Source organism: Dendrobates tinctorius, unplaced genomic scaffold (assembly GCF_039654945.1).
Source record: "Dendrobates tinctorius isolate UK_male_01 unplaced genomic scaffold, ASM3965494v1 ptg000239l, whole genome shotgun sequence".
NCBI lineage: Eukaryota > Metazoa > Chordata > Amphibia > Anura > Dendrobatidae > Dendrobates > Dendrobates tinctorius.
Window position 1 is genome coordinate 2,844,815 of NW_027361906.1, and position 12,472 is coordinate 2,857,286.

The window sequence follows — 12,472 nt, forward strand, 5'->3', positions numbered from 1 at the left end:
GCCAGGATATACATCCGTCTCTCTTTTCTTTCTTCTATGAACTTTGTAGAACCCTCCAGTTATCACTCCGTGACACCCCCAGGGGACGTTAGTGATGATCTCACAGATTGGAAATATCGATGCAATTTCACATATTCATTCTTCATTTCCTAGTTCCAAAAATCTCCTATCCATGAAATGGGAAAAATAGCGTTGTGCCATCTCTGGCGGCACTACAGGCAATGTATGGCCACAGGGGGGCAAACGTCAATCTTGGGGTCGGTGCGAGTCCCAGATTAGTCCGAATAGTTGTTTCCCCAGAAATCAACAATTGTCACCTATCCTATGGATACTCAATAACTGGCCGAGATGGATAAACCCCTTTAAGGAGCACTGCACTGTATCAGGCATCATTATGGATACTGTTTGTATGGCAGTACAATCTTTGGCTGGCATTATTCAAAAGCAATGTCTGTGCTCCTCTCTTAGGAGACGCGGAGTGTACCGCTATATGATTTGAGGTTATTGTAGTTATTTTTTTACGTAACTTTACTAAGCAGAGGCGGGATGCAACTGGGAGAAGTCGTCACGGTGGTCTGGGCCAGGTGGAGATGAGGAAAGTGAATGGCCCCAATCAGACAAGACGTTGCCTGTGAGGTTTTAGATTCTTGCTTATTTGACCTTGCAGCTTGGGGTCCCATGTAAGACACACAAAATGAGCGAATCACAACAATAATTATCCAGTGTACATGTTATTGGGGGGGTCAGCCTTAACATCCAGGGCAGCGTGAGCCGCTTACACGGCCTACCGGACCTCGCCTCATCAGAACAGGTGAATTAATGTTAGGCAGCAATGCAGTGAAATGACTACTGATATAGTCGACAGCTTTAATGAGATGAAATGAGGCTCTACCCTCGTCGGATGACTTACAGGTGTGCAAACATATTCTAAGCATAGGTTATAACCACTACTGCTGAGACCACCACCAATAGCCAAACCTATAGGTCTCGTGGATCCAGAGTCAGAGGCTGCATCCTTCGCCTTCTTTATCTTCTTCATATTGGTGACACGATGCACACTCCATAGTCTCATATGCTGGCTCAGGGAGCAGGACGATGCCGGAGTATTCAGGTAGTTGACATCCACGCTGCTACCAAGATACCAAAGACTGCCTTCCTGCTCTGTCAAAGACCCTCTGAGAAACTCACCCAGATCTGCTACATTTCTCTGCTCTGCACTGGACTCTGTGACAAACTCAGCTCTGCTATATCTTCGAATCAACTCTGCCTTTTTACTGTGTCTTCACCCAGGAAAATCCCTTCTCTGATGCAGGACTGTTATATCAGTGCCATTCGCCTAATCCCAATTTAGTTGTACTGACGCCTTCATCAGGTACAAAATAGGAAGGCATATGTCACGCTGGTGGGTGAGGACCCACTGCGCCATGGAGAAGGCTACCATGGAGGAGCTTACTCAAACCGGCTAAATGGTCTTCACTAGAGCCTCTGATGATGAGGTTAGGCTTGAGCTGCAGGTTGCTGCCAGATGCCATTCTAGGGCAGTTCCTGATACTGCAGCAGCTGACTCCAAGGGACAAGCAGGACAGGATCAGGATCACTGGCAGAATAGATATCAGAGCGGATTCAGATGAGAATGGTTTAGGAACAGTATTCAGGTTTGGACAGAACAGGCTTTGGTACAGTCGGAGGACGGATACAGGAACACAAGACTCTGGTACAGGGGGTCGCAGGATGGGTACAGGAACACAGGACAGGCTTCGGTACAGGGTCGGAGGACGGGTACTGGAACACAAGACAGACTGGTACAGGGTCGGAGGACGGGTAAAGGAACACAAGACAGACTCTGGTACAGGGTCGGAGGACGGGTAAAGGAACACAAGACAGACTCTGGTGCAGGGTCAGAGGACAGGCTCAGGCACAAGGGAAAGACTCTGGTATAGGCGCTCAGGACGTGTACAGGACCATAGAACAGACTCTGGTACACGGTCGCAGGGTGGGTTAAGTAACAGGGATCTAATAACAGACTAGTGGGCTAAGACACACCAAACACTAATGTTGCTCAGGCACCTCTCTACAGTGCCTTTAATACCTAATAACTCCCAGCTATAAGGTAGCAGCATTTCTGAAGTGCGTGCGCTGCTCCTTTAAGAAGTAGGGGAGCGAATGTGCGCCCTAAGTGCATTGCCAGGAGACCTGAGTGACGTATGTGATAACTGAAACCTCTGTGAAAGCTGAGGCAGGAGACACCGTCTGCTGGGAGGGAGAGGAACCAAGCAGGGAAGCCGGTGTTACAGCATATAGAGTTGGTCTATTTGCCTCCCTATTTTGTACCTCGAGTTAGAACAAGCCCGAAACGTATTGACAATAAAATTCCCCTCTTTCTAATCTGCTGGTCACCCTGTATCCCCTGGACCTGGCGGTTCCCATAAACATCACGTTTTCCTTTTTATTTTTCCTTGCCGTGTCCTTCCATTCTTCAAGCTCTATGCAGTGTTGTGCTTGCAATTTGCACAATCTTACAAGGTGAGCGTCCTCCTTGAGCCTTTATCTTCTCAGTTTTATCCCATGGATTTGACACATGGAACACCCTTATTATTCTTTCATTCTCCTAATCCCATTGCGGTGCTTAGCTCTGCCCTGAACTCTGTGACAAATCTAGCTGTTACTTCTGATACTTTGCTGGGTAACTCTTCTACACTGTTGTACAAATCAGTTCCGCTTCACAGTTCCCCATCGCGTAGTGAATTGAATTACTTCTCCTAACAAGCTCTGCCTTTGTCGCTCTTGTGCTTCTCTCCCAGATTCCTCATTTCTGAGTCTTTTCCGCTTCCTTTGGGGATTATAACTCTCCTTCTCTTCCTGCTCAACTTTGCTTCGTCAGGTTCCGTGGTTCCCGTTCCCTCCCGTTGTTTCATCTGGATCTCCCTGCTGCACCAGCGTCATCTGTCCGTGCTGCATAACATCAGTTCATTTGGACAAAGAGCGTTGAGGATCCACCTCACAAGGTGAGACAAGACATTCTTCAAAAATAAACCAAAAAAACCTGTCTTTTGGAACAGAGCAGAGCCCTCGGCTGGATGATACCCATCAGTGGCGCTGGAGAGTTTGCAATGGAGTCAACAATTCATCCACTTACACCAATCAATTTGACCTTGAACTATCGACCCTCGGAGAGGAAGTGACAAAACACCGATTACGAGAACCGTTCAAGTAGATTTTTTAATAGAGTGCACCAGAATGTGAATATCTTGCATTAAAATGTCACTAGATAAAAGGGGGCTAGACTTTTTTTTTTTTCTCCTTCTTTGTTTTCAATTCACCCTTTTTTTTTTTTTTTGTCTAAGGCAACAATACACGTCCATTTTAGATCGAAACATTACAAAATAAAATAAAGCTACGTCACACAGTACAGTACTTGTTTAAAGTCCATTTCAACCAGGAAGCCATTGCGGAAATCGATGGCAACTACCAAAACAAAATAGAATAATAATTAAAAAAAAATAAAATAAAAACAACACAAAAAAACATGGTTAAATTTGTGAATTTCAATTTTGCTCACAGCTTCAGTTGTGTTTTTTCTTTGTTTTTTTTTTTAAAAAAAGGAAGAAAAAAAAATATTTTTTCAACAGCTTTCCGACGGACCGTTTTCTCGTTACGAGCGTGTGCAGATGGGGGCCGGGAGCCCAAAATATCAGTTACAATCAATACAACATTAAATAACATTGCACAATCAACCTCTAAAAGGTTAGTTCAGTACAAAATAACATGTATTAAAATGTACCAGCACTAGTGGTTTCTTTTTGTCAGGTTTTTTTTTAATGTTTTTACTAATTTCCCCCCCACCCAAAAAAAAAAAAAAGTTTATATATTTATATATATATATTTATATTTTAGGCAATTGCCTTTGCTGAAAAGCGGCACATTACAAGCATGATGAGCTGGAATAAATATGTAGGGTGGAGGGGAGGCGGAAACGGTCAGGCATCTGGTAAATTTCGTAAGCGATGATAAATAGAAACTTTGATCGTGTAGTCATGACTGATAAAATCAATTTTCTTGCTTAAAACACACACACAAAAAAAATAAAATAATAAAAGGCTCCCTCGCAGGCCCGGCCTGGGGGCAATAAATTAACTTTTTCACTGCCATAAAACAAATGTAAAATTTTGACTGCAAATTGAAAAAAAAAAAAGAGGTAAGATTTCCCGATTCCTTTTTTTATAGGAAAAACAATATTTATACAGATTATATATATGTGCAGATATACATATTGGCGGGAAGCTTAAGTGTTGAATGTCTTCACAGATTTCCTGCGACCGCTAATAAAAAAAGAAGTGGTGTACCTTGCACAGACTCACGGGCAGCCATGTTTGTGAGTTGTAACCAAATTCATGTAAGTGATTGAAAAGAATTAAAAACACAGCCAAATCTGTCAAAAATACAAAAAATAAAAGTTTGTATGGGGGGAGGATCAAAGATTGTTTTTCTTTAAGTCAGCCATAGATATGTGATCATTATCAACCAAAGGTTTCGCTGACATGTGGCGGCATTTGGCACAGTTGGGAGCTCCGCCACTAGAATGACATTTCAAGAGTTCTGTAACTAGAACGACACCAGAGGTTCGCCTCTAGAATGATGGCACCAGAGTCCCGCCACTAGAATGATGAGCATCAGAGTTCCACCACTAGAATGATGGGCACCAGAGTTCCACCACAAGAATGATGGCACCAAAGTTCCACCACTAGAATGACAGCACCAGAGTTCCACCACTAGAATGATGGCATCAAAGTTCCACCACTAGAATGACGGCATCAGAGTCCCGCCACTAGAATGATGGCACCAGAGTTTCACCACTAGAATGTTGGCACCGTAGTTCCGCCACTAGAATGACGGCACCACAGTCCCGCCACTAGAATGACAGCACCAGCAGAGTTCCGCCACTAAAATGATGGCACCAGAGTTCCGCCACTAGAATGACGGCACCAGAGTTCCGCCACTAGAATGACGGCACCAGAGTTCCGCCACTAGAATGACGGCACCAGAGTTCTGCCACTAGAATGACGGCAACAGAGTTCCACCACTAGAATGACGGCACCAGAGTTCCACCACTAGAATGACGGCATCAAAGTTCCACCACTAGAATGACGGCATCAGAGTTCCGCCACTAGAATGATGGCACCAGAGTTTCACCACTAGAATGTTGGCACCGTAGTTCCGCCACTAGAATGACGGCACCACAGTCCCACCACTAGAATGACAGCACCAGCAGCGTTCCGCCACTAAAATGATGGCACCAGAGTTCCGCCACTAGAATGACGGCACCAGAGTTCCGCCACTAGAATGACAGCACCAAAGTTCCGCCACTAGAATGATGGCACCGTAGTTCTGCCACTAGAATGACGGAACCAGAGTTCCGCCACTAGAATGACGGCACCAGAGTTCTGCCACTAGAATGAAGGCAACAGAGTTCCACCACTAGAGTGACGGCACCACAGTTATGCCACTAGAATAACGGTACCAGAGTTCCGCCATTAGAATGGCGGTACCCGAGTTACACCACAAGAATGACTGCACCAAAGTTCCGCCACTAGAATGATGGCACCAGAGTTTCAGCACTAGAATGACGACACCGTAGTTCTGCCACTAGAATGACTGCATCGGAGTTTTGCCACTAGAACCTATGGTTGGTTTGGCCATAATTAGTGACATGATCCCCAAAACATTAGATGTTTGTCTTTGGGAGGTGAGAGACTATTTAAAACATTAGTCCAAAGGCATGGAGCCTCTTAGATTTTTCTTTCCAAATACTAAGTCTCAGCGAGGCCTTATTCTTCAGTCCAAATTGCTTTCTAATGGAGGAAGAAAGGATGAGCAGGCAGGCAACACCTATGCCATCATTCAACTCAAATAAAAAAAACCTAAAATGGCCAACCCAACATTCTCCAAAAATGTAGACATTTGCCATCTATTTAAAAGGCGTCATACATCCTATCACTGGGCAGAGATAGGCATGACTGAAAGTGTCACTAAAATCTCTTGAATTGTATGGATGGACTTGAGTTATCCAGGATTTCTTCAAGTGCAACTGTGCCCAGAAATAGTCGTCATGCAATAATCGCACCCATTCACTAAAACTGAGCCACTATCGTACTACTATTGCAGGGGACCGTAACCACACCTCCGTTGATCACGAAGCATGGCAAGGTTTGGTCTTGAGGATTCCTGAAGGGGAACTTTGTATATTTTGATGCTTTTATAGTTGCACATAAAGTCAGTCCACAAAATAAAGCCCCAGAGTTTTGCCATTTTAAGATTGGCCATCAATATTGGAGGTCTCAATCCAAGGGAAAATCACCAATCTGCTGACTTAAATGGGGGTGAGCTGCAGTACCAGGCACAAACGCTATAAATATATGGTGCTGTGTCTGGTAAATAGGAAAGGGGAACTGTAGAACCTTCCTTCAACTGATCGGCAGAAATCCAACCCCCAATGATCGGATATTAATGTCTTAAAGGGGGCTTCTCATTTGCCATAAATATGTATGTGTTTTTGCCTGGGGTAAATGATGCTGTTCTCCTGAATCCGTTAATGTTTTTCTTTTGTTTCTGCTCCTTTCCTTTACTGAGATATGGCCTTCTCATTCCTGTATATAAATTCTGTTGTTTTTTATAGCTAAATGGGTGTGGCAAGTAAGTAGATGCCTCACAGTAGTCATGGCCACGCCCAGTTGCCGAAGGAGATTTATATAAAGGGAAAAAGGGGCCATATCTCACTGAAGCAAAGGCGTAGGAACACAAGAAAAACATCGCCGGATTCAGGAGAACAGCGCCATTTTCACCAAATTAAAAAAAATGACATATTTATGGCAAATGACAGATCCTCTTAAAGAATGGCCCATATTAACAATCAATGTTGTCCCGCTGCTAGGATCCACCATGATCAGCATTTTACGCCGTAGAAGTCAAAAGTCAATCGTTTCGAAAGGTTCCTGAATCAGTACACCCCTCAACTATTACCCCAAAATGTCCAAATAGGCGAGGATCCCATGATGAATTTCGGTGTACCTTACAAACATGACTGCCTGTTTAAAACAAGCGCAGAGCGCAGTATATGGCGGTGTAAACAGCTGTGATTATTTTGTGACATATATTCGTTCAAAATTATCGAAAGCACTAAAAAAATATTTCATGCAGAAAAGTGGAGTTAAAAAAACAAAAACAAACTAATGACTGGATCAATGGAAGAAAAACTCTTGATTAAAGTCACAATGTTGTCGTGGATCAGATCACGACAGATGGACTGCACTGGCTTGTGAGGGGTCTGCAGGGGCCGTCGGGGTATGGCTCGTCTTGTGTCAGAATTCGCGCTGAATTCTGTTATTCCTGCTGTGGAAAGTGACGACAGGAGGCAAAGAATGAAGTCCCGGTGAGGACAGAGCCTCCCTTAATGTATGTGTGTGAAAGAGGCCTTAAAACAGTTCTCTAGACTTTTTATAAATAAAGTTTGTTGAAACAAAACCACGAGAGGGTTTTTTATTTGCTTGTTTTGTTTTACTTAAATGTTTGTATTTAAGGCAAAAAAAATCATTTTTGTTTTCCAGCAACGTTAAACTGTGGTCATAAATCAGCTGCAGCAAAAGACAGATAAAACAGGTACAAACTCCCCGTCAAGCCCTGATAAGGAGCTGGCTGATGGATTCTGAGTTCACGCATTCCGCAACCAGGAATAGACAGCGGCTATAGAAGGCAAACGGAGTAAAATTTGTAAAAAAAAAAAAAAAAACGAATTGAGAAAATGATTTGTAGCCAAAAATACATTAATTTATGTAAAAAAAAATAAAAAATAAACAATTGTTCCCAAAGTTGGATAATCTCTTTAAGGCCGATTCCATCAGATGTGACTGGAAGAACGGAGAAGCGTGCAGCACTATAATTTAAGCAAATATCTAGGAATCCCGCTATAAATTCTTTCGGAGCTGGTGGCGTCCGTTGTACGACTGATCCCGCATGCTTTGTTACTTTTTGATCTTCCCACACATGTTCTTAACTATTTTGAGGCCTGTAAAACTTTTGCAGGACCAAATTTTACAAATTGTGAGCACATAAACTGCTCGATTCAATCAACTTTATTTATAAAAGTCCAAGAGAGCACTGTTAAATGATTTGGAACTTTTTGAATGTTCCAATATATTCTTCCATGTCAGCATTGTTCAGATCTCCTTTAAAGGGGTTTGTCCAGTACTTGGGATACTGACGGCCTATCCTTAGAATACGTCAAAATCAGTGTGGCACCCCCAACAATCAGCTGGTGTTTGGTTAGATATTGCAGCTTAAACCCATTGAGATGAACTGCAGTACCCAAGAACGGCCACTACATGGTGTATGGAGCTGTGCTGTTCTGGCTCTGTACACCATGTAGTGGTCGTTGTCGGGTACTGCAACTCATCCCTTATCCACTTCAATGGGGCTGAGCTGCAATACCACATCCAACCTGCAGACAGGTGTAGTGCTGTTTTTTTTTAAGAAATAGTTTTTCTTGTTTTTTTTATCCCTGGTCTAAGGCTTTTATATCTACAGTTGTGGCCAAAAGTATTGACACCCCTGCAATTCTGTCAGATAATACTCAGTTTCTTCCTGAAAATGATTGCAAACACAAATTCTTTGGTATTATTATCTTCATTTAATTTGTCTTAAATGAAAAAACACAAAAGAGAATGAAGCAAAAAGCAAAACATTGATCATTTCACACAAAACTCCAAAAATGGGCCAGACAAAAGTATTGGCACCCTCAGCCTAATACTTGGTTGCACAACCTTTAGCCAAAATAACTGCGGCCAACCGCTTCCGGTAACCATCAATGAGTTTCTTACAATACTCTGCTGGAATTTTAGACCATTCTTCTTTGGCAAACTGCTCCAGGTCCCTGATATTAGAAGGGTGCCTTCTCCAAACTGCCATTTTTAGATCTCTCCACAGGTGTCCTATGGGATTCAGGTCTGGACTCATTGCTGTCGACCTTAGAAGTCTCCAGTGCTTTCCCTCAAACCATTTTCTAGTGCTTTTTGAAGTGTGTTTTGGGTCATTGTCCTGCTGAAAGACCCATGACCTCTGATGGAGACCCAGCTTTCTCACACTGGGCCCTACATTATGCTGCAAAATTTGTTGGTAGTCTTCTGACTTCATAATGCCATGCACACGGTCAAGCAGTCCAGTGCCAGAGACAGCAAAGCAACCCCAAAACATCAGGGAACCTCCGCCATGTTTGACTGTAGGGACCGTGTTCTTTTCTTTGAATGCCTCTTTTTTTCTCCTGTAAACTCTATGTTGAAGCCTTTGCCCAAAAAGCTCTACTTTTGTCTCATCTGACCAGAGAACATTCTTCCAAAACATTTTAGGCTTTTTCAGGTAAGTTTTGGCAAACTCCAGCCTGGCTTTTTTATGTCTTGGGGTAAGAAGTGGGGTCTTCCTGGGTCTCCTACCATACAGTCCCTTTTCATTCAGACGCCGACGAATAGTATGGGTTGACACTGCTGTACTCTCGGACTGCAGGGCAGCTTGAACTTGTTTGGATGTTAGTCGAGGTTCTTTATCCAACATCCGCACAATCTTGCGTTGAAATCTCCTGTCAATTTTTCATTTCCGTCCACATCTAGGGAGGTTAGCCACAGTGCCATGGGCTTTAAACTTCTTGATGACACTGTGCACGGTAGACACAGGAACATTCAGGTCTTTGGAGATGGACTTGTAGCCTTGAGATTGCTCATGCTTCCTCACAACTTGGTTTCTCAAGTCCTTGGACAGTTCTTTGGTCTTCTTTCTTTTCTCCATGCTCAATGTGGTACACACAAGGACACAGGACAGAGGTTGATCCATGTCAACTGGCTGCAAGTGTGATTTAGTTATTGCCAACACCTGTTAGGTGCCACAGGTAAGTTACAGGTGCTGTTAATTACACAAATTACAGAAGCATCACATGGTTTTTCGAACAGTGCCAATACTTTTTTCAACCCTCTTTTTTATGTTTGGTGTGGAATTATATCCAATTTGGCTTTAGGACAATTCTTTTTGTGTTTTTTCATTTAAGACAAATTAAATGAAGATAATAATACCAAAGAATTTGTGTTTGCAATCATTTTCAAGAAGAAACTGAGTATTATCTGACAGAATTGCAGGGGTGTCAATACTTTTGGCCACAACTGTATGTAAAGACAAATTGACCTACATTTTAGAAGATTTGATTGCAATGTTCCCCTAAAATAGATTTAAAAAAAAATCAGCTTTAGATCTATGAAGCTCGTACTGATATCTAGACGCTGGCTCAGCTTCAAGCTCCAGTGTATTCGTATTGTCACCAGAAGTTTATTCATTATGGTCCGCGAGGGCGGAGGTGTAAAAACTTTGGACCAAAAACCTACTTGGAGTTACCCCTGAAGGTCCCGACTATCAAAAATGCAAAACATTCTGCTGAGCATTCTGTGATGTCATCTTGATATCTGTGGTCTCAATACCAAACATACGACGACATTGGGGGGTCCCAATATTTGAAGATTGGAGTAAGTTGCAAAGATCTAAAAAAAAAAAAAAATCCATTACAGTTACAGAACTGAATGTAACTCATGATACGGAGGGATAGGGCGGGGGTTGCCTCAGGCTTCACCCCAAATCTCAACCATACAAAGCAGAGCAGCATTTGGATAAGACGCTAGGACCACCGTTGTAGAGCCGAAGAAACGTGCCAATAATCTTGACTTGAAATAAAAATATTCTCTAAGGTTTTTACATAGAAATTTCTTTTAACACTGTTGTCATAATGGTCTTTATCTCTCTCTCTAAACACTGCCAGGTACATCTAGTATACTGTACACATCCTTGGGGGGGTTTAAAAGGGATAAGATAATTCTCTGGTGGAGTCTGGGGCTTGTCGAGAGGTTCTGCAGTCATGAGAATAAACCCAGAGGGGTTTTTTTTTTCAATTGTTGGGTTTGAATGAGTTAAAAAGTTAAAAAAAAAAATTCCTCCCAAAAAAAAGGAAAAAATAAAAAATGTAAAGTAATTGAAACGATAAGGAAAAACGTGGTGATCGGAACGAAACACTGAACGTAGACGTCTGTACAGAAAACTAAACCCCAGCTATACAAGATCCGCTTTTTTGTTTTCTTTTTTTTGCAAAGCAATCGATCGTCTATTTTACAATGTTATCCACATAGGGCCGAGTGGCGAGTGTCCTCCGGGGTTCGCTGTACAAGCCACGTGACCGGCTGTCCACATGACCGGGCAGTGTATTTACAGAATTCGGAATTTATCAATGTACAACTGATGGGAGAATTCTGTATAACCTTATTGCAGTAAGGGCATTATCAGTAACATGAGGAAAGGGGGGAGCGTGCCAGCCAAAAGATGTAATGCCCGTTACTGGTAGTGAAGCCCGATTCTGCCCCCTGACAGTGGAGTTTTTTTTTCCCCAGTTGTACATTCGGATGTTGTACGTTGCATGGAAACCGAGATTTTCACAATTTAAGCTCGTTTGCAATCTTGGACGCAATGTTCTTAAAGGCGATGGAGGTCCCGGATATTCTCTTGAAGCGCACCCCATTGAGGGACAGACGTGGAAGTTTACACACCTCCATCTCCCACTGTACCAGACTGTCCTGTCGAGCGTCGCCGTGCACGCAGAACAGTAGGAATCTCTCCTTCTGCTCGTAATCGCAGTTGTTGGCATCCAAGACCTTGCGAATCTCCCTCATCATATCATTGGGGTCCATTGAACTGGTGGTCTTCATGCTCCAGGTGAAGCGCAGAGAACGGGGCTTGGAATCTTTTGAGTCTTCTTTTTGGCTCTCTCTTGGCTCCCCGGAGGTGCTCCTGAGGAAAAAGAAAGGTGTTCAATCATCACATGCAGATTTATAAAGACTCTACTGACTTCAAGGGGCTTGGTCCAATTTTCAGTGATGGGTATTAACGGATACAGCTTGTAAAAACAAACACTTTTTCGATTTACTGCCTATTAAAATTTGCAGCCGTTCGAGACATTAATACTTTTCTATTGTTTACAGATGGTTGCCTAGGAGACCGACCACTGCTGTTGGCTAGGTTAAAAGCACTGCGTTAAGTTGATCCAGGATTAGATGGTCACCATGTGCTCCAGCTCAATGGAAACGAGCAGGTAAGCAGTGCACCTGTTCTGCTGTCTAGCAGCGGTGGTCGGTCTCCTAGGCAACGAGCTATGAACAAAAGAAGAGTGTTAATATCTCAGGAACGGATGAAAATTTTAGCAAACAGTAAATTGCAAAAATACTTATATTTACAAGCACTATCCAAAAATACTCATTTATGAAGATGGAAATAACCAAACAGCCAAAAGCCAAACAGGGGAAAACATTTTAAGAAACCCAATTGTAAAAATAATTTTTAGCCCCACATCATTTAAATAAAAAAAAAAAAGAAAAATATATACTGGTATATATTGAATTGT

General features: G+C 42.7%; 1 protein-coding gene across 1 annotated transcript in view; it reads right to left on the bottom strand.

Moving 5' to 3' along the window:
• Positions 1–10,157: 10,157 nt before the first annotated feature.
• MARK1 (microtubule affinity regulating kinase 1) overlaps positions 10,158–12,472 on the bottom strand; it is a 149,683-nt gene continuing 147,368 nt past the window's right edge. Inside the window, exon 18 of the mRNA XM_073556791.1 lies at positions 10,158–11,862. Coding sequence (XP_073412892.1) covers positions 11,508–11,862 — 355 coding nt within the window. The 3' untranslated portion in view covers positions 10,158–11,507. The remainder of the gene's footprint in view (positions 11,863–12,472) is intronic.